The 25209-nt window shown below is 44.8% G+C and overlaps 1 protein-coding gene across 2 annotated transcripts in view; it reads right to left on the reverse strand.

The window, feature by feature from the left end:
• Nucleotides 1-25209, reverse strand: part of CLUH (CLUH binding protein of NUMT mRNA) — a 55410-nt gene that overhangs the window by 22354 nt on the left and 7847 nt on the right. The window contains exons 1-8 of one of the 2 annotated variants that reach the window (XM_077836478.1): nt 19621-20573; nt 11036-11226; nt 8164-8335; nt 7013-7156; nt 5312-5439; nt 4446-4600; nt 2580-2705; nt 368-515 (exon numbers count right to left, since the gene is read on the reverse strand). In XM_077836478.1, the coding sequence (XP_077692604.1) occupies nt 368-515; nt 2580-2705; nt 4446-4600; nt 5312-5439; nt 7013-7156; nt 8164-8335; nt 11036-11226; nt 19621-20548 (1992 nt within the window). In that variant the 5' untranslated portion in view covers nt 20549-20573. Of the gene's footprint in view, nt 1-367; nt 516-2579; nt 2706-4445; nt 4601-5311; nt 5440-7012; nt 7157-8163; nt 8336-11035; nt 11227-19620; nt 20574-25209 lie in introns of those variants that run through there. The other variant, XM_077836479.1, reaches the window with a different exon arrangement.

Consider the following 25209-nt stretch of genomic DNA (forward strand, 5'->3'; position numbering starts at 1 on the left):
AAAAACAAAAAAACCCACTCATGCTGCAAAAGATACTTCTCAAGAGAGGTCCATGTGCAGAGCAACATTATGATCTGAGCCGTAAGATAATTCTACCAGGTAGAAGGACAGGAGGCAAATTTAGTGGTTGGAGAAGGCAGCTAGATTGTCAGGAGTCCTGGCTCTGAGAGACACCTTGCACAGGACACTTGCTGCTTTGTGCCTCAGTCCCTCCACCTGCAAGATGAGGAGGTTAATTCTCCCCCTGCTTCACATGGATACTGGGAGGTTGTTATCCCTTGGTAAGCAATTTTCAGTTCTCTTTATGACAGGCACTAAGAGGATCATCACCATCATCAACAGCAGTACAGAGCGCAGCTAGATATACCTGTCCAGGTATGTGCTCTTCATAGCCCAGCCTTGAAGTATAAGCATCTTCCGCCCTCACGCAGTCCATGGCGTGCTCTGCCTGGGGTGCCGTCCAACTATATACCTGGAAGGGGGTGGCTATCCTTTCAAAGGGATGCCTCTGAACCCTAGGCAGGAGTTCACAGCTATCAGATTATTTCCACTGAAGGGGACTTTAGATTTGGCGAACACTACAAGAATTCTCCTCCTCCCCAACAAAAGCTCATCCACAAGAGCCAACATCAGCCCTATAAAGGGACCACAGCCAGCTCAACAAGCGTCATCGGATCTGGAATTGGCCACATCTTTAGAACTTAAAACTCAAACAGCAACGTGGAGAATAAACTGGGCTTGGTACATTTTATTCAGTCTTGTTCTTGGAACCAAGCTAGCTTTGTCTGGAGAAAGCTCTCCAGTCACACCTCCCCCCATGCCAATCTTACAGCTGTGTTAGTTCACTGTAGCTCTGTACGCTGGAGCTAGGATCATGCCTGTGCTAAGCCCTGGCCCACGTGGACTGTTACAAAAACACAGCGTATCCGCCAGTGAAGCGAAAAAGCAAGCATCACCTAATGGTCTGCTGGGTAGCTTCTCTGCTCTCAGTAGGTGTCCGAATCCCATCTGTACTCATTTCTGGCTCAACAGGCAACAGACTAATCACTTTTTTTAAATGGCCAGACAGTCACAGTGGTGAGTTTCAGGCCACGGCTAATTTCTAGCTTTTGTAGAGGGTCACTTATCTCCCTAATGAGACCAGATGCAAGACTTTTGAAAGCCATATAACGTGCCTGTCAATTGCTATTTTGCAGAGCCCAGGCAGTTAATTAAGTGGACTCTCCAAAGAACGACAGGTTTTGTTTGGGAGCCAGGTAAGGGGGGGTCCCTGTTGCAAGGACAAAGTTATAAAACAATTAGCGCATGTAATAATACAAAATAAAAGTTACATAGAATTACAGGTTTGAGTAGCAGCCGTGTTAGTCTGTATTCGCAAAAAGAAAAGGAGGACTTGTGGCACCTTAGAGACTAACCAATTTATTTGAGCATAAGCTTTCGTGAGCTACAGCTCACTTCATCGGATGCATTCAGTGGAAAATACAGTGGGTATGGTAACACCCATTTTTCATGTTCTCTATGTATATAAATCTCCCCACTGTATTTTCCACTGAATGCATCCAATGAAGTGAGCTGTAGCTCGCGAAAGCTTATGCTCAAATAAATTGGTTAGTCTCTAAGGTGCCACAAGTCCTCCTTTTCTTTTTACAGAATTACAGGAAATTCACATGCATGTGTGTTTGCAGGTTTGTAATGAACAGGAGAGTAGTTATTTTAAACAAAATCACCCTGTGATACTTTTCCTCATATTACACTGGTTTTAGTCTTATTTCTTTATGCCCATGCAAGAATGCCCACTGATAAGGGCTATCAAGGACTATTACAGAGCTCAGTAAAGCTTTACATTAACTCTTTGGTGCCTGGCTAGGCACACCAATCATAACAAGATATCTGCTCCAGGTTATGCAAACACTCAGATTCCTGAGGGCATTTGTTCCTCCAGTCCCACCTTTCCTGGAGGTTAAGGCCCCAAGAGAAAAAGGGGTGTCCCTTTCCCACTTATTCCCGGGATCCCAACCTTGTACACAGGCATAGACATTAGATTCCTGATCAGTGCAGTGGCAAGGAACTTAACTCCGTAAGTTCCAGCCATAATGCAGGCCTCTGAGAAGATACTGACGCTAATGTTACATCACATGCATGCTAACAGGTTTACATGCGCTTATGTAAAGTGGTCTAATGGTTTCTGAAAAAACTGCCAATGGGATTAGGTGTCAGGACTCCTGGGTTCCTCTCTCACTGACTTGCTGAGTAACCCTGGGCAAATCACTTCAGCTCTGCACCTTAGCTTCCCCATCTGAAACGAGGATTTCACTACCTACCTCACAGAGATCCCATTTGTAATGATTCCTAAAAAGCTTGGAGATCCTTGCTACAAAAATGCAAAGTTTCATCTAACTTCCAGTAAGCATCCCCCAGCTCTGAATGAAGCAGGGAGTGTTACAGTCAACACCTGGCTTTATGAGACAGACAGCACCATCCAATCCCCTAGACAGCAAGCCAAATATCTGAGCCTCACACCAAACAATTTAACCAATCAGAAAAGCCAAGGCAGCTCAACATGGAAACACTGCTGCTACCGTTTCTTCTGCAGAGCTGAGAAATTTCTTTTGAAGGTCGGGCTGATCTGGTTAAGGAGTTCCACCAGGGAATGACTGAGAAAACTGGGATTGGCAGGTTTAGGATTAAAATTATAGGCAGTCGACCTGCAAAGAGAAAGAAGCTCCTGTTATTGCAGAAATAAAAATACCACTCTCTTGTCAAGATAAAGTGGCAGCATTTCGGCAGCTTTTAATTTACACATCATATGAAATGGCTCAAGATGAAAAAAAAAAACCCACAAGATTTGCAAAACAGAGACCTTTGTGACATGTTCTCTACTGGTCAGATAGGCTGTAAGAGGCTCCTTTGAGGGCTATCTACTCCCTCCACGTAAACCACAATCAGCATCCTTGAGCCTGCATCCTGATAGCTGGGGCAGCAAATGTGCCTAGAATCAGTCTAGCCACTACCAGAGTTATAGAGTAACAGCCGTGTTAGTCTGTATTCGCAAAAAGAAAAGGAGTACTTGTGGCACCTTAGAGACTAACCAATTTATAGCTCATGCTCAAATAAATTGGTTAGTCTCTAAGGTGCCACAAGTACTCCTTTTCTTTTTACCAGAGTTATGTTTTTCCCTTCCCAGCTTGAAGGGTGGATTTCACGGAGCGGGGCTTCTCCAGTGTTGTGAGCACATGGACCACCTCTTAAGAGTCATCTCCCTTCTCAATCGGGACGACCTGCCTCCCAGATCCACTCATAGTCAAGCAGCAGTTGCTCTTTTTAAATAGCTCTTTCATGGAATATCCAGACAAGAAATGGAATGTTAGAATTGAAACGGTGGAGTCACGAGGACCACGTGAACCAGATCTTGCCACAATTCACCAGCAATTGGTCTGCGGGCCACATTTTGGGAAACCCTTATAAGGAGTAAAAAGAAAAGGAGTCCTTGTGGCACCTTAGAGACTAACCAATTTATTTGAGCATGAGCTTTCGTGAGCTACAGCTCAAGGAGTAGTTCATTTTGACTGTGGGCAACCAAACCTGCATTCTCATGGCCTAAAATCAGACACTTTACTCACGAGAGTTAAGTTATGCACATGCTTAAACCTTTACTTTCCTAGCCTCAACCCTGCAGATTGACAGATTTTGACAGATTTTGGCTACAGAGCACCAATGAAAGCTTCTTTTCAATTATTTCTCCTGTGAGCTGGCTTTTCACTAGTCTCAGTGGCTCACTCTCCCTCTGAAGGAGAGCAGGACACAGACAGGCTCAACGTGTATGTTCTCTTCCTAAGTGAAGGGGTTTGGTTCTATTTTTGACAATGGTTTCTTCCATGAATTAGGACCTTACAATCTTCCAGCCCATCAATCATATTTGCCAAGGAGATTAGCTAGCCTTGCAAAATTCTACTCACCTACAGCAAGTGCAACACAATCAGTTTAGTTATTATTTGCATTAACGTAGCACCTAGAAGCTCTAGTCACAGACCTCATTATTTAACACCATCTACAGTCGTGGTAAAGGGTGGGCAAGTAGAATCTATGCCTGGGTTGGCCAACTGCCAGATTTTGCAAGGCCGGGGTAGACATATGCTTCAAGGCATAAGATGGTCACCACAGGGGTCAGGAAGGAATTGCCTCCCATTTCAAACAGCACTGCAAAATTCGCTTGGAGCATAACAGAAAGTGTTACCTTCTTCTAAAGCAACAGGCACTTATCTACTGCTGAGGAAGGATACCAGACTTGACCAAATAGCTCGATCCAGAATGGCAACACCTAGGATCTTGCATAAATGCAGGATTATATTAGGCTACTCACTACTGAGACAAAGACACACTTCATTTTAAGCCAGTTAAGGCAAACTCGCTAGCTTGGGGAGAGGATGAGAGTCATATTTACTCACTGATTCAGGTAAAATCCTCGGGTGGACGCAGTGATACTAACGTGTCGATCCTCCACAGTGATGACGTACAGATACATGAGGTCTCCGTGCATTTTCCGGTTGCCAGGTGGGGGGTTCCAGCCACTCATGGTCAAGACTTTTAGGCACTGCAAAGGCTGTGAAGCATACAACACAAGCGCTTCCATCAGTGTGGATCCCCCGTTTCAGAACACACTTCACATGGCTAGAATGCACACACTTCCATGTCCAAGCTCTCTCTCTCCCTCTCTCACACCCCCCACCCCCACCGGTCCCAGGAATACTGCTTGCCAAGTTAGTGGTCCTGAAAGTATACACCCACTAAACACGTTGCAAGTCTTTCCCATGTGATATTTTACATCTCACACCCAAGCATCAGAGCACTGCTCTTTGTCCATAGTTGAAGAGCGGATCCCCAATGGCTTTAGACAGTAGAAGGCATGGATTTCTTGACGCAGTGGTTCTCAAAACAGCAGCTGCTAAAGCGGTGTTGGAATCCAAATGGGAAGGTATGGGAAGCACCAGTGTAACTAGACTAAAGCAATTTGAAGCCCCAGTATCCTTGAATTTGCAAGGGCTAGAAACAGAAGCTCTCCCCTCCTCCCCCCACCCTTTCAAGACAATGGGTCACTGTTATAAAGCGATCCACCTATCCCGTGTAGTCTGTGTGCAGAATACTGGACCTTGAACTTTATGCCTGTGGCCTAGCAGTGCTAACGATTCAGCCACCAGTCCAGGACTCAACAGAGCAAGTCCCAAAGGTCACTTCAATGTAACTTTCAATCCCAGAATGTGTCCCTTCAAGAGTGGCCCAGATGGCCATCTTCAAAGATGCAAGAGAACTCTACCTTCCACTCTCTGTTCTGGGGCTGGAGGGCACAGAGGGGTCTCTCTTTGCCACCAGGCAAGATATGTTCAGGAGGGGTGCAGTCAATTTGTTCCATTTCAGTACCTTTCTTCTTCCGTTTTCCACTGTCTAAACAAATGAACAGATAGGAAAGCAATGCTGAACAGTGACTGCCTGGTTGTATGCAGTGCAGAATATTTCCATGTGGGATTCGATCGCTTGAATTCCCCCTCCAGAATTGACCCCATCTATTTGGTCTGTCAGAACTGCACTTTAGTTAGGACCACTGTGCAAACAACTGACAGCTACTCCCTTCTCCCAACCTGACATTAGCATTATAGGAAGAAGTGTTTTTTATTAAGCACCGAGGCTGGAGTTTGCAAAGCGTCCTAAAGGAGACATTTATAACTTCTGCTGAAAGTCATCTTGGGCACTGTTGAAAGGATTTTGGCACCTAACCCCTTTACACTCCTTTGAAAGGTTACCTCTGTCTTGTACGCTAGTGTATCCAGAAATAATATCCACTTTTCCGGTACGCTTCTCAAGAGTGAAAACATCCCAGCATGAATATAACTAGCCTTGGAAGGATTAGATTTTTAATTAGTGAACATCCATTTCACTGTACGCACACTAACCAATGGAACAAAGTTTCCATCAATAATAATGGTGAAATTTGTGTTTGAACCCTTATAAAACTTTACCTTCTTGAATCTCAACGTCGACTGTCATTAAATAAATTGTCTGACCACCCCGTAATTTCTTGCAACTGTCAACATTTAAGATTGATAAAATAATAAAAAAAGCTTAAAAAATTAACACTGATATTATCTGTCAAAATTTAAAAAAAAAATCAAAAATTCTGCCACACCCATATATAACTGCAGCTCAACGTCCCTGCGTTAAGATGCTTCCCAACTCAATGAGAGTGGCTGGGTGCTTCACGCTTCTGAAACTCAGGTCGCTTATGCAGATACCCAAATACAGACTTGGGATCCTAACTTTGGGCACCGGGTTTTGAAAGTCTTGGCCGCTGTTTGAATAGAGAAGCAGCCCTCCCACCTTGGACTCTCCCCACTGCACACCTTTAAGTAAGAGCCTGGGAAAGAGTGTCCAGCTATGCCCTGAGGGGTTAACAGGCCTTCATGTTACAGATGGGCAAACAGACCCACCCCAGAGAGGAAAGATAGTCCAAGGGTTAGAGCACTAGCCTGGGCTCTGGGAGACCCGGGTTCAATTCCCGCTCCACCACAAACGTCCTGTGTGAGGCTGGGCTAGTCACTTAATCTCTCTGTGCTTCAGTTCCCATCTGCCCCATGGGGAGAATAGTACTGCTCTACCTCACTATGTCCCGTGAGGATAAACACATTAAAGCACGAGGCACCCACATACTGCAGTCATTTAAGCCACATAAGCACCTAATATAGACAGGCAGAGTACACATTAAGTGGCCTGCAGCCAGTGACAGAGCCAGGAAGAGCAGTCAGGACTCCTGACTCCACAGAGTCTCTCTCTACCACCTAACAATAAATTATTTATATTAGGAAAGGAGTGTTGAGAGTTTTACCCTAGGCCTCACTGATATGGGGCATCCATCAATTAAACCAAGCGCTTTAACCGATTAAACAGTCAGCATGGCGGAACGGCTGCATTTTCTACCGCAGCCGACGGGTTCGTCACACCCGAGATGCCTTCTGTCCCATACCTCCTAGGTCTCCTTCCGTGAAGACGCTCAGGAACGAGAGCGAGTTGCAGTCCACACCATTGAAAGCATCTGATGGGTCAAGGCTCTTCAGAAGGTCCCGAATGTGACGCACGTGTATCCTGGCTTCCCGTACCGTGTAGGGCTCTGATCATCAGAAGGAGAGAGTGTCTCAGGGTCACAACAGTTTACTCTCATTGTGGCTCTCAAAGGTCTCCACACACACATACACTCGGCTAATATCAAGGGAGTTCAGCCAGGGATTAATTTCGCCCACCTCATTTTACAGCCGTTCTTGTGCCTCACTTGCTTGTCCTTAGTGAGGGACTCGTTACAAGCACGAACGGCAACTGGCAATTTTACATCACCATCCACTTGCTGGTTGCTGCAGCATGACAAGGCACCTCTGCTGGCGTGAAGGTCTTGCACGCCGCCTGACCTAATCTGTAAGCTTTCGGGGCTTTCTTGGGAAGCAAGTAAAGCCCGTAAGCCCAAACTCCAATAACCAGGTTCCTTAAAAGATGACTCAGCATGGCATTGGACGCTTCACTGTTCTGCTGGTGTGTACTGCTCTAGGTATGGGGGCAGCCATGAAATGGCATTTTCCCCTGGTATAGTTGGCATGGGTAAAGCTCACTGGATACAGGAGCACCCCGCACTGTGCAATGGCTGCCCTCCCAGGGCCTTACTTGCTTTATATTATTAACTTCACCTTTTGTGGATACTACCTGGGAAGGAGTAGTTTGCTGGTTACCTAGCCATTCACCTGTAGGCTAATGGTGCAAAGACTAGTGGCAACAGGAAGTTATCCCCCACCCGACAGACGCTCAGTGGCCTGCATGAAAGGAGTTCGATCTCAGTCCAGTCCCCAGCCATGGAAAGGGGTCACATTGCAAGAACCACCTCCACAAGAGATTTTCTTGTGGCCTGTCACCAGAGGGGCCTAGGACTGAATGGGCCATGGGGTTGGTCCTGACAAGTGAGGGCTAAGGCGAGGAAGTGGCAGTGGGGATGGAGAAGGCCCCTCCCCATCTCCAGAGATGTCAATCAAGTACCTTGTCCTCACTGGCACTAAGTCTGTAGAAAGACAATCCAGGGGTTTCATTTTCTATCACTCAGACTGTTCCCCTGCCCCCCTAGTTTATAGAACGTGCCTTCAACCACTTTCAGCACCGACCCCTCCTGCAGCCCTTCAATGGTTTTCAGCTCAGCAAAGTTATCCAGGACGTTCCCATCCAGCTGCAGAGAGAAGCAAGTTCGGTGGCAGGTGTCCTCTCTGTCCATCAGCACCTGGTGGATCTCCTGCACCATCTCTTGGGGAGAGACCTTAAAAAACAAACAAACAAAACAAAACAAATAAATCAAACGAGTTACACACTCAGGTCCACCTCCTTCCTGTCTCTGTGATGGAGGAGGTTAGCCATCTCTCTGCCACCCAAGTTACCAGTGCAGCATGCCAGCAAGTTACTAGGTTTTTGTGTTTCCAGGGATATCTCCGTGGGGAGTGCTGGCAAGGAGCACTGCTCCGTAGCATGCATGGGATTCCTAATTCCCAAGCATGGTCTCTCCATGGCCTGTCCCTTTGTGGTGCAGAAGATGATGGCTTTAGCGCATTTGTGGCCCACTGCATTCTCATGAGTTTGGGAAGGTCGGATTTAACCCTCCCTCAATGCTCTCTTGGACCTGGTGGGGGGGGAGAAACATTCCCACATTGCTCTGCTTCCCGTCGCACCCCCCAAAAAGTATCAGCCATTGTGGTTCTGAGGCATGGAACATGCAGCACGGGCATGTCATGGCTTGCTGCCGCCGTGCACATAGGGTCCTGGGCATTTCTGGCTAGAAAAGAGTGAACAAGGGAAGATTACACCAATATTAAGTATTTGGGGCCAGATTTTTAAGGATGCCAGTGGCAAAATGGATAATTAGGAACCGAGATGGCTATTTCCCCTATCTAATTTGCTTTGCACACACAACGTGATGCACGTACAGCCATACTGCATCTTGGGGAGAAAATTCAGCCTTCAAGCATGCAGCTTCAGCAACAGACAAAGTTGTCTTGACTTACGTGACTGGCCTACCGAGGCTCCTGTCTAACCCTTCAAACATCATTTAGGCCATTCTCAAGCTATGCAGACCCAGGATGGTTTACATAAGCTGCTGTAAACAGCATACCCTGCTATTATTAGCCTATTAAAACTAACAGGCAAAAGGAATTAAAGGAAAAAGGAGCCAAGTTCAGATTCATCTGGTTGCGCTGGGGAGATCATTTAACTGTATTTTCTGCTGGCCACAGGTAGATACGGTTTCCCGTATTTAGAGACTCACACGCCTCTGGGAAAACACTTTCCCTAGGCTGTTCTCAGTGCCAAAGTACAACAGCCGCCAAGCCCATCAAAGCCCATCCCGATCCGCGGGAGCAGATGTTTGTCAATGAGTCACACGCTAGTAGATTCACCCCAACTCCGGTGACAAAAAGGAGCTTCTGGAACAACCCTGCCCTTCGAGCCACAAGCAGGAACTCATCTTAACTCTCCATCACAGCACATTTTTGCACACAGCCTAGCACCGTCCCAGAAGCATCTGCCAGGAATCCTAGCGACCCAAAGCCAAAGAGACTATGGATTATCATCCCTTTTTTGGGGGGTGAGGTGGGAGAGAGGGCGTGACAATGCCTTTACAGAGGCCACCCCTGCCGCTAGGGACTGGCCCACTTTTCACAGCCTCCTCGGCACTTCGCTGCAGCAAGGCTGAGGAACCTGCCCCATCTCACAGCAGCTGTCAATGCCCCAGAGGAAGGCAGATGAGCAGATCTCTCCCTTGATCATCCTGCCAGGCAAGGCAGCCCTTCTCTGAGCAGCTAGAAGGGCCGGCTGTTTGACCCAACATGCTCAGCCTGACTTTGCCTCCCACGAGCTCACGTTGCCTCTCCAAGCTCCGGACTTTGGATCCCGAATGATTTTTAACCTTGGATCCTGCTGTGCACACCTGGAAACACCATGCCACTGGACTAGAATGAAGGGGAGAGAATTAGCCTGGTGGTGCGTGAACGGAGAGGGGAAAGAACTCTTGGAGCGGCCTCGTCATACGAAGCAAAGCCACTGCCCACACGGACAGGGTTGGAAGGTGTGGTCGTAGGAAGGCTAACAACCACGCACCAGGTACTAGAGGGAAAAGCACACTGCTGCAGGCGCGCTGAGAAATGCGGCCACGTCTTCCAAGCGCCATTGACTCCCCGTTTGTTTCAGGATCCAGGGCACGACGCCCTCCTTGTTGTCAATTAAGCTTCCACAGGTTTGCCCCAGGCAGCCTCCAACACTACATTTCCCTTTGCTCATACAGCCTCCTTTCTTTCCCTCTGCATTGTCTCAGCACCGCTACCTAGCTCTGGGTCATTGTCCTCGGGCAAGATTTGGAAAGGGAGAGGGAAAAACAGCCAGCCATGGAGGAAAGGCCTCTTTGTGACCATGAGATGCTGGCTAAGGGTCATTATTAAATTAAACGGACTTCCTGCAAGTGTCGCTCTGCCAAAACACAGCTGCCAGTCACCTGTTCTTTCCCCTTCACTCATTGGGAGAGAAGGTTGGATGTGCGGGCACCAACCTCAGAGGCTTCTGGTTAGCTTTTGCCATGCAGTGTATTCCGAAATAGGGAGATCTCACGGAAACAGAGTTCTAACCCCAGCCCTGACACTGCTTTCCCGCCTTCCCCCAACACCTGGAGCAAGTGATTTAACATCTCTCTTCTTCCCGCTCCCCTCACCTCTCGGGATAATGCCGAACCTACCTTCCTCCCTCACACAGATGCGTTGAGAGGATTAATTAGTTAGTGTTTGATTAGCTTAGCAAGTGTCATACTATATGCCGGCATAAATGATTAACACGCAAGCCAGCAAGGGTCAGCCAATCTGGGCACAAGCCCCTTTTCCAGTCCGGGTCTTGCCCTTATAACCGCCTTGTTCTCCCCCGCTCTCACCTCAATTAGTTCTAAACCAGCTGCCATTGCTGCATCTCCTCAACAGACGCTCACCTGTAGGGAAAAGGGTTCTATCCCCGGAGCGTAGATCTTGACAGTGAAGCCGGTGTCCTGTATGACGATAACTTCCTGGTCATTCGCATCATCCCCTGGGTCAGCCTCCTCGTGGCCATTCTGCCTGCTCTCCTCCTTGAGGTGCTCGTAAGAGCCGTCACCGTTCATTAAAGCCATGCCAGATGGGTGTTCTAGTCAAAATGCGGGAGAGGGGAAAGAAAGATTTAGCAAGGCCCCAAAACAATAAAGCCAGTCGCCTCAGGATGCTTAACATACCAGGCTACCAAAAGCCGGGGACCTCCATTTCAACAATCTGTGGTTTAAAAAAAGCCCAAGTCATTAGATTCCCCCCGCCCCCATACAATTAATGTTTAATAGAAATAGGTGTGCCATACCTTACCACTTGCATACTTAACACCCTTTCCCTTGCCCAAGGGGTACACATCTCCCAAAGAGAGCCGAATCAGCAGGGAAGAGGTAGGGGGAAAAAAAAGAGAAACAGGGAGAATGGCTCAGCCTAGAAAAATTCAGTTCAATTTTAAGAACCTTCTTGATGAAAAGATGGGTGTGTGGTGCTTTGCAGCCCGAGGGCAGCTGTAACCTGTGCACCAACAAGTTACGTGGGTTCTTAAATACCTTCCCTTGCTCTCCTGTTCAGCTAAAAGAGGGCAGTTGCATTCCTAACCCACATGTCACGTGGGACCCAAGCTACTTCACAGAAACACAAACAGCTCCCACGCCCCTGTGTGCGTCACATAACTCTTTACATTTTAAAATTACTTTGCAGATGTCTTGCAGTACAATGGGAGAGACTTTGCGTGAAGAACACCACTTCACCTGACACATGCAAAACGAAATAACTTGGTTTTTTTGCAGTTCCTCCATGCCCACCCTGGTGCGGCTGCCTGGACACAGACAGATTCTTACTCAAGGACAACTGGCCATTGGCAGCGTGATAACAGCAGTGATTTGTTCAAAATCCATAATGCTCCTAGAGAGTCATGTGAAATCCCTACAGCTCAATAATTTAAATGAGACTGGGCAGAACACTGGGGAATGTGCGGTAGGGAGAATATTACTGTACTGGTCATGAAGGAAGGGGCTGGCCTGGATGATCTAATAAAAGAGCTACACAAAATTTTATTTAATTAAAATATGCTGTTTCCTAAAAGCTGAAAGCTTTTGCCAGCGGCACATCAGTCTCAGTGAAGTTTTCATTAGGATGGTTTAAGGAGAGACAGTGTCACCTTGTAGCCTGGTGGTTAAGCACAATGACCGGGGATGCGGGAGACCCAGGTATAAATCCCCGCTCTGCCTGATTCAGAGTGATCTGGGGTGAAAAACTTCTGTTCTGGTTCCCTCCTTACCAGGAGACAGCCCACATCGAAAGATACTTTCTTTTGGGAGGGGGGAGGGGGGTTTAAAAAGGTTTTTTTCTTTGTTCCAATACAGAACTAAAACGAATGTCAAAACCTCAAAAACTGCTGTGAAATGAAATTATCATCCTCTTCCTCGATAGGTTTTTTACATTTCTACTGCTTCTAGGCAGTTACTATCTCATCCCCAGCTGCACTTCTGGGTATTTCATAGCATTTGCCTAAACTCCTTTAACATGCCACTTCATTGTTGTAGATGATTCAGGTGAAACCAAGCATTGTGACGCTTCAATACAATCAGTGAGCATCAGCCACCCTAGCCGCAAAGCATCAGCTCCTTCTGCAGCCCCAAGATGGTCAAGTAACCACTCAGTCTCTCACTTTTACCATCTGGAAAATGGGGATAAACATATTTACTTGCCTGCCTCTTGTAGGGGCCACGAGACTTAAGTAATTAATGCCAGCAAAGCGCTAAGCGTTCTCTCCCATCGGATTATTATTCTGGTATTATGGCTTCAGATTAAGATCACTCCTAATTTATTGGCCTCCTACCTGCAGATGACTGTCAAGGCCAAATTACAACAGAGAGCAGGTGCAAGAAATGGGACAGGAAACAATTTCTCCCTATCCAATGGGACGGGGTAAACAGCAGAGCTGTTTTAACAGCCTCTGGTGCCATCGGCAGTGACTGCCCAGATGCTAATGTTTAGTGTCCCTCTACATGTGTCTCCCACGCATGCTGTGCTTTGACAGAAACCTACGAGCAGAGCTGACTAAAGGCTCCACTAGGATTCTGACATGCCCAAGCCATCCTGGGAAAGAGGAACGGACACACTGCCCGAGCAACAGTGACCCGAGAAGCTGGGTCTTTGAAATGCACATCCCCAGAGCCTGGGGAGAGGCACTCCTTGTTACACCTATAGAGCAGAGCTCCCTTCAGACAACCTGGTGCACAGGGGGATGAGGCCACAGGATGCCCCTGAAATGCTACCTCTTGGGTTACTAGCGTCGATGACAGCACTATCCCTCCCCTCCCATATAACCTGACTTCTGGAGCCTAGGACAAGGCTGGATCCTGCAATCGGAGGGGGAAGTTCTCCCTTGTTGTACTCTAGCGGACGTGTAGGTGGGGAGACAGGGTTTAGCCCCAAGGGTGCTACAGCAGGCCCCATGTACAACAAGCTATTTTAGACTTAGGGGAGCTTTCACTTGGTGTCACCAGACCCGCAAAGGCCAGTCTTTATGCTCTTCCACCCAGCAGCCACCCTGAAGCTCTTGCCTGCAGCCCTGGCAAACTGTATGGGCTTAGTACAGCAGGCCTCACACCAGGATCCCACTGATGCTATAATCAAGCCAACATTTGCTGCTCTGCACACGCGTGTCTATCTCCCCTTAGCCTCACTGAGGAGGTATCCCACCCAAACAGACCCACCAGAGATACCTAGTTTGGACACAACAGCCATTCCGGCATCATAGCCCGTAGAGAGGAACATGGCCAATTGACATTCTCCAAGATTACTACCTTTTTCTATAGCTACAGAGGCAGGAAACACGTCAACTGGAAACACTTCTAAGTTCCCAGCAAGTAAGTAAAGTTTCCTAAAAAGCAAGGGGAAATTAACCGACTTGCTCAGAGGTGGGCAGTTCTAGAGACAGGCATGCCACTCATTTTCCTGCTAGTGTGTGGTGGTTGTTTTTTTGCTGAGGCATCATGGGCTAAAAAATGCTGCAAGCCAGGACTACCCCGGTTCCAAGTGTGAACTGAGCAACACCAACTGGTCATAGATAAGTGCTATAAACTCCATCTACCCAATCAAAGGAGAGGCTGCATATGAGCTTTCCTACATAAATTCAGGGCTATTTCTATTAAATAAATTCTAAATTTCTAAATAATTCAGCTTCTGTTTATGACTTTCCAGGGCTATAAAAGTTTCAAAATAATGGTGTGAGCACCGTTTTGGTGGACTGCTTCCTAGAAGACCTCGCCACATCAAGGAGCTGCCATCATGCAATATGGTGCAATATACTCCCCACTGGCCATCACGAAAGGATACGAATTGGTAAAGCTATGGGGCAGGGAGGGGCAGCAAAGAGGTGGCAGTTTAAGGCTTACTTGCACCACATGATCCAGCTCTAGCCAGCATGGTCTCACGTTGAGGAGCAAGAAATTAATCCTGCACCAAAAGAGAGCAGTAGATTAACCCAATAGTTTAGGTCGCCTTCGGGAAAAGAAAGACGGTTTTACAAATCAGGAAGGGTTTTCAGGACATTGCCGTTTCCACACAAGCGGTCTCTTTCGTTGCAACCGCAACTTGGAGCGCTGCAGGGGTGTCTCCTCAGGGTAAGCATCGCATCCTCTACAGTGACTCACAAAGCCTAGAAGAGCTTTCCATGGAAGTTTCGCCTACCCACTTTTAAAAGGAGTCACCAACTTTTACGGCTGCTCTGTAGAAGCAGATAGAAAGGGAAATGACACACAGAAACAACGCCAGCTATGCCAGCGTTTTCCCACAGAGAAATGCCTGAGGTAATCAAACAGCACAAAGAGGGAAAGGAAAATAAATTTTACAAGTTCACCTTCAATAAAATTTAAGATGGTTAGTAAGAAAGGGATTAAAAAAAAAAGGAAGAAAAGCTAGGCTTTTTTCTTAGAGGCAATGCAGTTTTATTTTATAACTCTCAGTCCAAACCTGGAACCAGTGTGTTGTGCTATTCTAGCAATGGATATATCACATGAGTAAAGTTACTCATTTCTTCAAATTACAAAACATTTCTGGGCATCTCTCCTGTGTTTTTTAGGTTTTAATTTACAAACGAATGTGTTTGTAGGACTGAGCCCCTACTCTGTACAAGGAAGTGCAACACAAAATATTTTAAAAATACGGTAGGGTAATTTACTGAATCACAACTGAGAACTGGTTGTGTTCTTTTCAGAAGCCTTAGGCCAGAAGCCCCTCCTTTCTTATCCTGATCTTATCACTATAAACAGAAATATGGACATTCATTCTACTTCTACATTAAACCTCTAACCAAACTGCTTTGTGGTCACAACTGTTAGAAGAACCTGGAGGTTAAAACTATTATTTAAAGTGACAATACACACTTACAGTAAGAATCCTCTGGGTCAAAGCCCATCCTCACAGGCTCTACTAAAGTGACTGAACCACGTTTTCTTTGGGCAGACACTTCAGCAGTAACTAAATATTCTGGGCCATTGGTTCACATCACAATCTTCACCTGTGTTCAGGTTCTGCTGATCACTATGTTGAAAAAACAAGCAAACCAAAATATTATGGTGAAAACCAACTCTTTAGAGGGAATAGAGAACCCTGTAGTGCTTGATCAAATTACATCACACCTGATGTAACAGTTTAAGTAGAAGAATTAGTTTCTATCTACTCACATGGACAGACCAAAAAAATATTGAGACAAGACACCATATTGTGATTATCTCTATTTGTACTGAACCCACACATGATGTAGGCACCTCCCAAAAACAATTAGATCAAGGTCCCTGCCAAGGTGCCATTTTCATATCTGAATTTGAATCTACTTCCTGTAAGAAAGAGAGGTAATGGAACATCAGAAATTTACATCCATAATGTTCAAACAAGCCAGGGAAGTATCCAATAGCTAAGTCAGTGGTTTTCAATCTATGATCCACAGACCCTTGGAGGTTCACAGACTCTGTCTAAGATTGCCAAAGGGGTCCGCACCTCCATTTGAAATTTTTTAGGGATCCACAAATGAAAAAAAGGTTGAAAACCACTGAGCTGAAGTTATTCTGTTACTTCAAGAGACAACAATGATGCCTTTTAATAGAAACACTTTACTGCAGATTTCATCCTCAGGCCTAAGACACAGCAGTATAAATGCAGTCCCAAATTAACCTGCTAACAAGTTACATCCCAAACTTAAGAAATAGGCGACACTGTCAAAATAAAGTAAGGTTTTTAGTATCCCCTTACCTGCATTTAGCAACACTATCAGCAGACTGTTAAAGATGAAGGAATCAAAAACCTACTTTGTCCTTACTCATCTTAAGCATGAACCTGTCACCACTGTGATTGCAGGTTCATTCTGAGGGTACAAACATGTCTTCACAGTCTGAAATAGGTGTCCAAACTCCAAACACTTGTCTTGCTTTTAAGCATGTCTGCAAACTGGAAATGCACACTTGGCACAATGATACAAACAAATAAGAACCCCAGCATGCTAAAAGCATTCCCACCATCTTCCTAGCTGAACCCAAGATAGGATTCAGGACCAAAAATTTCATATTTACAGCAGTGCAACACCATGGAGCAGCAGTAATGGAGCAGAAAATGTGGCTATTGCAGATTCACAGGGGCAGAGAAGAGCAGAATCTTTGACCCCAGGAATTTTATACTCTGCTTCCAATAATCTGGGTGGAAACAGAAGCCTGACAGGGTTATCACTTTGATCCCAGGTTTAAGTGACTAATATTTAGATTTAAGACAATATGCCATCATGTGCCAGCAATGCCCCTCTGCCATGTACATTGGTCAAACTGGACAGTCTCTACGTAAAAGAATTAATGGACACAAATCAGATGTCAAGAATTATAACATTCATAAACCAGTTGGAGAACACTTCAATCTCTCTGGTCACGCAATTACAGACATGAAGGTCGCTATCTTACAACAAAAAAAACTTCAAATCCAGACTCCAGCGAGAAACTGCTGAATTGGAATTCATTTGCAAATTGGATACTATTAATTTAGGCTTAAATAGAGACTGGGAGTGGCTAAGTCATTATGCAAGGTAGCCTATTTCCCCTTGTTTTTTCCTAACCCCCCCACGACGTTCTGGTTAAACTTGGATTTATGCTGGAAATGGCCCACCTTGATTATCATGCACATTGTAAGGAGAGTGGTCAGTTTGGATGAGCTATTGCCAGCAGGAGAGTGAGTTTGTGTGTGTGTGTGTGTGTGTGGGGGGGGGGGGGGTGGTGAGAAAACCTGGATTTGTGCTGGAAATGGCCCAACTTGATTATCATACACATTGTAAAGAGAGTGGTCGCTTTGGATAAGCTATTACCAGCAGGAGAGTGGGGTGGGAGGAGGTATTGTTTCATGGTCTCTGTGTATATAATGTCTTCTGCGGTTTCCACAGTATGCATCCGATGAAGTGAGCTGTAGCTCACAAAAGCTTATGCTCAAATAAATTGGTTAGTCTCTAAGGTGCCACAAGTACTCCTTTTCAGTTTTCAGAAAGAAGCTAAATGGGGGGGGAAGGGGGGGTGTGAGCAGGGGGGAACATAAACCTGTTCTCCAAAGCATTTCCACTAAGAACAGAAGCCAGCATGTCTGCTAAACTCCTAAGCACCTTTTCGGTAGAATTCAGCAACAAGCTGATCACAGCTGGCCTGAGTTTTAAATAAACACGTTATTTCTAAAGACTGGCATTGTAACGGCTCACACACGAGTGCTCCTGCAACATATCACTCAGGTTTATTGTTACGGATACTGCCTCCTGTGGACAGTACCAACCTGAAACGCAAATCCGATCCCGCACGGAGTTCCAAGTAGCTCGGCTCCTGTGTGTTTTATGACATCACACCAGAACCCTCCACTAAGCTACCTTGCTTGCCTTCACTGACCTCACTCACTTATTTTACCTACCAGACGGGATCTACTGAAAGAGAACTAAACTGTGCAGCTATCCAACAGTACCAGCTGCGACTCTTTTGCCATGTTGCCCGGACCTAGGGGCTAATCCTTTGCACAGCTCCCAGTTTAAGCACAGGGAAGATGGAGGAGGAGGAGCAGGATCCTGCCCCAGTCTACAGAGCAAGTGCAGAGCTGCTTAGAGGCCGTTTCATCCACAATGGCCCAGATAACCCTGCCCATCCAGAGGGAAACGGAGCCAAAGACTTACAGAGCTGTACTTCTGATCCCTCCCTTCCCCAGGCCTGCCTTCAGTGCAATAATGTGAAGAGCCCCTTGTAATCCAGCTCTGGCCTTTGAACAGCAGAATCATATCGGGAGATGCATAAACTGGGGCTGGATTTGCCTAAAAATAAAAGGAATATCAGACTAAATACCTTAATTCTTCATGCAGAAGTTTGCACACACTCTGGTCTAACCACACACCTTGTGACACTATGTATGCACAGGCGATAGCCACATATAGTTGGCAGAATCACATGGAAGACCATATTTAGCAGGTATCTTTCACAACCTCAAAGACAACATCCTCCCACCCACCACTTTGAACATTCTAGACCTTGAAAAATAAAAATAAAGGGGGAAAATGGCCACAGAAGTGTTTATTCTCTTCCCCGCCTTAACCACGGAACTTCACCCTGAGAGCGACATTGGCCCACGGTTAGGGTTCCATTCTCTTACTAGGCTTTAGTCATCAAATCATGCTACCTCTCTGCAAAAGAAGAAATTAAAAGTTAGCTTGTAAACTTCATGTTATATTTACACACGCGGAACAAAATTTTCATATTCACTCATCCAGACTGCCCATAAGTACGCATCGTGCCTCAATATATAAAATAAATAGGACCAACTGGTTCTATATGCAGACCGTTAGTGTTTCTTGTGCAGTTCCTAATTTGTGTATAAATGCATAAATGTAACACTGCAATAGCTTACTCTTGTAAAGAGCCAGGGGAGGGAGCTGGATGCAAAAAATAACCCCAGTTGGTTGCACAAGTGCAAATGCACACTTGGATTTTAAAAATTAGCCACCCTAAAATATCTTGTGTCTAAGTATAGTTCTACACAAACCTGCAATTTTTGCACGTTACCATAGAGCTGCACGTAGGAAAGAGACCCACTGAACACATAACATCTCTTTAAAAGATCACAACCTTGCAATTTCATACCGCAACTATTCCTTACTGAGCCCTAGTCACTTGTGAAGTCAGATGTTTAGATTGCAGTGATTGAGTTCTGTGCCTGAGGAAAGTTTGCTTTCATAAAATGGAAAAAGGAAAAAGCTTTTGTGCAAACTAAATAAATAAATAAATAAAGTCACCTTGTGACAGAGCAAACATGGGATATTTCAGCCCAAAAGGAAAAAAAGTTCTGAGATCCTTAAGGGAGTGAATACAGAGTCTGAATGGAACTTTACTTCTTCCCAGCATACCTCTCCCCTCATAAGGACATTTTATATATATATTATATATAAAAACACACCCACACCCGGAAGAATAAAAAGTCACTCCCCAAGCACCTAAAAAACAAAGCTTCCTTTTCCTCCTCCTCTTCTTCTGCTTTGATGGCAGTGTGCTCCCTTCAAGATCAGGATCAAGGTTTAACTCATCATCTAGGCCAATTGCAGGATTGGTCGGTAAGTAACAAGTGCTTTTATCCTGGATCATATGTGTATTCTCATCTGTAACAACAGACAAGACTGTCTCTTGGATATTCTGGCTTTTCTCTGCCTTTCCAGAGAGATTAGATTCAGGCATTTCAACCGTTTCACAGCTCCCCAAGTTAGAAACGTTAGTTGTGTGTTTTAATTGGACACCTGGAGCGGCTAACGATGGTTCCAAATTGGAGGCTTTTCCCCTTTTAGAGAGGTCTTGGTTTTGCTGCCAATCAACAACAGGCATTCTGTGGGCTGCAGCTCTTTTGTCAGCTGGAACAACAGGCTCTTCCTGGTTGCACGATTTAGAGTCTAGGCCATTGGCCTCAAGTTTCCCGCAATTCTGGCAGGCCTCAAGTGACTGAGAATAATTTAACTGTGTAGCTGATCCTTTCTCAAGGTCGACAGGAAGGACGGCCAGAGCAGAAGATGCCTCTGCCTGCTTTATTAAGCTAGCAACAGCAACACTGAATTTTGAGCAGCTGTTTTCAGAGGCCTTCATCGTTTCTTCGCTGCCCTTCTCCTTGGGTAAGCCTTGAACATATTCTGGCCATTTCTGCAGACTTTCATTCGATGCATTGCTGAGAATAATGTCCGGATACAGTGGCATGCATTTGCAAGCTTCCGAGACATCTAACTTCATTTGAACAGGGAGGGAGACATCAGGAGGTGCAGTGCAACTAATGGGAGATTTGGGTAAGAGAGGGGCCCTCTCAGACGAATTAAAGCTGTGTGTCTGGAAGATTAGATCAGTGACGTGTCTGCAGCAATTTGCAAAGATACTGTTTCCCATGATTACAGGTTACACAGATAAAAGACCAAACAGGAGAAGTAAGTTTTGTTTGCAATCTCGTTTGTACACATATATTAAGTACACAACAAAGACAGGTCTCACATCATCTACAGTTTGGACTTGTTAATGCTGCCACGTAGCTAGCTGATCAGATTTTCTAAGAAAATTCTTACTTGAACCCCATGAGACAAAAAGCACAAGACTAATAATTTAGATTGCCAGCACGCAAAGAGACCTATGTCAGAGAATAAAGAAAATATTCTCTTAAACATTCATCTGTTTCTTCCCTTCTAATATCTTACGCAGATTTAAACCTTGAATTCACCATAGTGGGAGTTGTCCCAAAGTTCCTTCCAGTGACCTTCATCTTCGGAACATCTCTGCCTCGGTCTTCAAAATATCAAGTTGCAGAATGCCAGGACATCCACAAAGTAAAAGGAAAGTTCCCCAAAGCTGAAGACTTCCTCCTCTTCCTGCTGCCCCAAAGACAGGAGAAAAAAATCAAAGTTCTTCAAAGTACCTAAGAAAGAGAGAGAGGATACTGGGCTGACTGTTAAAGCCCAGCAATGAGTTATAAATAGAATGGTGATAGCAGGCTCTGTACCGATGCAGTATGGGACCATGTTACAGCATTTCAGCTCTGCCAAGTTTAACAACAAATAAGATGCATTGAATTACAAAACAAGGCTAGTTACTATGGCACGCCTAGGCTCATGCAGAGCCATCCATATAAACCGGATTGGCATAAAAAGGGACTGTGGGGAGCGAACGAGGTAGAGAGAGTTGCCAAATGAGTTTTCTGGCCCCACAAAACGCCTCTGTTTCAAACTAACTTTAGGAATCCCCTGTAACTTTGCAGGAGTTGTAGATTATAGATTTTCACCTTGTAACAAGAGCACTAAAAACTCTACTCTCTCAATAAGCTACAATACAAATCAAAGTTGCCAGACAAGAGTATTGAAAGGACAAAATTAAGCCACATAACCCGACCACCCTCCTTGTTCTTGTCCTATTTTATACATCAGTTCAGGATAAGCACCACTAATGCGTGGGTACATGTGCCCCAGTAAAGTGTCTAGTAGGCTCTTAATTATATTTGCTTCTGTAGTGTTACTGGACAGTTATTTTCCTTTGGAGACAGATCCTCTAATGAAAGCTACATTGGGAAAAAACCTTTTCAGGGAAGATTATAACAAAGTCATGTTCCAAGATAGATACTCAGTCTGAAGAACCAGAAGATTTGACTCTGCAATGGCAAGTTTTATGCTCCTAGTCAAAGCATTTCTTTCAGTTTTGCTTAAGTAATTTTAAATATTTGTATCTAGTTTAATTGTAATTCACTCTTGTGAACTCTATGTCCATGTATACATAGGCCAACTCCAAATTTATGGAGGTAAAAAATAAGTCCTGTCTCTGCTGTGAATGTCTCAAGAGTCTGTCTTCACCCTACACCATATCATAGACACATTTGTTAACAGTCAATCCCACACCCATATACATAACAGAAGAATCATTTCTCAAGAAAATTTTAGGAAGTTAGAGCCAACATCATAGCAGAATTTTGTACTCCAGCTAACACCCTGCCAAGAAGAAATGGAATGAACAGGTTGAAAAAAAAAAAAAAAAAAAAAAAACAGGCTGAAAGTTCTTTATACAAAATTAAATCCCCGATTATCTTCTATTGTTCTTGTATTTTGCCTTTTTAAAAGAGCAGGACAAAAATCTCTCCCACCGAAACTCATTCTAGCTCCAGATCCAGCCGAGGCAGCTCAGATTTCCTTTTATAGGACTTCTGTCTCATTACCCCTTTTATAAGTAAGACGCAGTAAGGGCCTAAGAAAACCCTTAGTCACGAGAAGCCCCATTATCTTCAGGATATAGTGCCAAGTTTGAAATGCTTAAAAACGCCTACTTCTTCCAACTAACGTCTCTTTCAGAAGCACAAAAAACAGGGGAGATATACTGACAGCTTCAACTCTCCCTCCTTATACACAGAAGCACAAGCTGTACATACTCCAGACTTCAGTTTAAAAACCCTTTGAGTTCATGTGGGTCTTTGTGCAAAAGACAACCTCCGAGAAGAGACCTTCCTGGTATAGACTCGTTCCATTTTAAAATGGCTTTGCTAACTGCAACAAATTTAAACTTAATTCTAGTTACCAAAGCTGTAAATTCACCAACTTTATCATTTTACTTCTACCCAATGTGTATAAGGCCCCTAACTGGAAATAAAGAGCCAAATAGAGACCTAATTTAAGCAAATGCAACTAGCATAGGAGCTGGATCTACTTACTCCATGGGGAAATTTTGGCCAAACTGTTAGCTCAGATTGAACAAGTTATATTTAAGCTATTCGTACGCACACTAAAGGCAACAGAGGTTTAAGGACGAGCAATAAAAAAAAATATCCTCGATAAAGTTCTTCTTATACAAAAAATTGTGATCAAATAATTAACACCAACAGTGTTTCTACTAATGGGAGTATACAAACAGCAAAATTCAGCTAGTTCTAACTGGACCTGAACAAGAGAGAATGTACTGCATACAGCACAAACTACAGTATTTTAGATTCATTAGAAGAAAGTTAACCAGATACAGTGAAGGCATTGGGTAGGGTAGTGGGTGATATTTATATAGGAGGAAGCAAGTTTAATAGGTACCCCAAAAGCTTATGCCATCTTCAAAGGAGGATTGATTATTTCCCTAAGATTCCATCGAGAGAGACAGGATGTCATGGAAACTGCTTCTCTTCATCCCATCAGGGGGCACCTATAACCTGGAGGTTCCAACTTTCCAAATTAAATTTCCGTCATCTCTTTTGATGCAACCAACACATTTTCCTTAGCAAATGCCCCTAAGCAAGTGTGTTGGCGCTGTCCCCTGTGATCTGTAATCCAGGTTTATTTTAAACCATCTTTAGGTACCTTTAAGGGTTATAAGCATCACGTTTAGTCTCCAGAGGCTGCAGGACACACAGAATTGCATCATGTGAAGTTCCTTCACTCCCTGTAGTTTGTAGCTGACCAAAAAAGCTCATCAACCCTACAGCTAAAGCGATGCCCATTCCAGTTAAAACAGGAGGTAAACACGAGATAGAAAGTGCTGTATTGGGAGTCTCTTCTGTGGGCACTACATACACCACCACGGATATTTAAATGGGGAAAATTCTTCACTCTTTCAAAGAGAGTAGAGTCACACCAGAATCTGATCGGTTAGGCCCAACCATGCTCAAGTCATGTTTAACAAGAGCTGTTCTAGTTCAGGTAGACGTTTGCACCTTTTATGCTCTTTCGTGGATACCGGAAAAATAGTTTTGCTGTAGTTGACCCTCCAGGCCACATTCATTTGTGCTGCGTCAATCTTGCTGGCTCAGAGGCTCTTTCCTGCAGTGACTGAAATGCTTTCTAAGCTTTGGACTTTTAGCATCTTGGGTCCCTCTCCTACACTGGCCGAGTCTGGGAGTTACATTTCAACCCATTTCCGGCATAGTTTGGCTGGGCAAAACTTTTTTTTAAAACGTGGTCCTACCATTGGCTGGCCAAAAGGCTTAGCTGCAATGGTAAACAGTTCAAACACTGCTCCCAAACTGTGTCGAAAGGCCAGAGCCTACGGCAAAGTGCGAAGTTCAAAAAAACACATATCAGCAACTACAGGAGACTGTGTCTTGACTTCCCAAATGGATGGGAAAAAACCCAAAACAAGACTGATGGGTGAGGGCACCTTAGGGTGACCAGATGTCACGATTTTATAGGGACAGTCATGATTTTTGGGGCTCTCTCTTATATAGGCACCTATTTCCCCCCCACCTCCCATCTGGTCACCCTAGGGCACCTGGACCCCAGAACAGGGATAATTTTAACATTGGTTTGGTTTTCTGGAGTTAAAGAGACCCTACAAAAGAGTATTAGCAACAGATAAGGAATTTTGTTTTAAGTGGACTGCTCCTTTAAAATTTTCCTTCAGAGAAGAAAGGGTAAGGGGGAGGGAGAAGACAGAAATGCAGTAGCAAAGATTTCAAAATACAGTAACAGAGATATAGCTTTTCCTGAAAGCTGGAATGAAGTTTATTCAAATGAAGGTAGTTCGGCCCCTCCCTAAGGGCAGAGTTTGTTACAGGGACAAAAGGTCTGTAATACCGCTTACTAAGAGCCAAACACAGATTAACAAATTATTCTAGTTAAGAGCAGTTTAAAAAAAAAAAAAGACAAAACGCAAAGCTCATCCATTTGGAGTAGCTGACATATGGTCTGTACAGTAAAGCTTGTTTAATTGAAATGCTCATGTGCTTACTGAGATGAGAACCAGTGTTTTTACTATTATTTATGCAGTGCCTAAGTGCCTTGCAGCACAAATGAAAGACCTGTACCATGCCCCAAGGATCTTACAATCTAACCTGAGGCATGCCGCAATGGGGCAGGGGGAGGGAGAACTGAAGCATAAAGAAACAGGGAAGAGGAGAGTTACAGTAATGACTGGTTACTTTATGTGCATATCTGGATTTTTAATGTGGCAGAATAAAGACCCTCCCTACCTTCCCCCAAGTTCATATTATTTTTCCCTCTCCCTTTTTTTAGGCCTCGTAAAAAATTAAGTCTTTAGGGCCTTGTCTACAAGAGGGGATTTTAGCAAACAATTTCCACCCAGGGTATCACGAGTTCCGG

This window comes from Eretmochelys imbricata, chromosome 17 (assembly GCF_965152235.1).
Source record: "Eretmochelys imbricata isolate rEreImb1 chromosome 17, rEreImb1.hap1, whole genome shotgun sequence".
In the NCBI taxonomy this organism is placed as follows: Eukaryota; Metazoa; Chordata; order Testudines; family Cheloniidae; genus Eretmochelys; species Eretmochelys imbricata.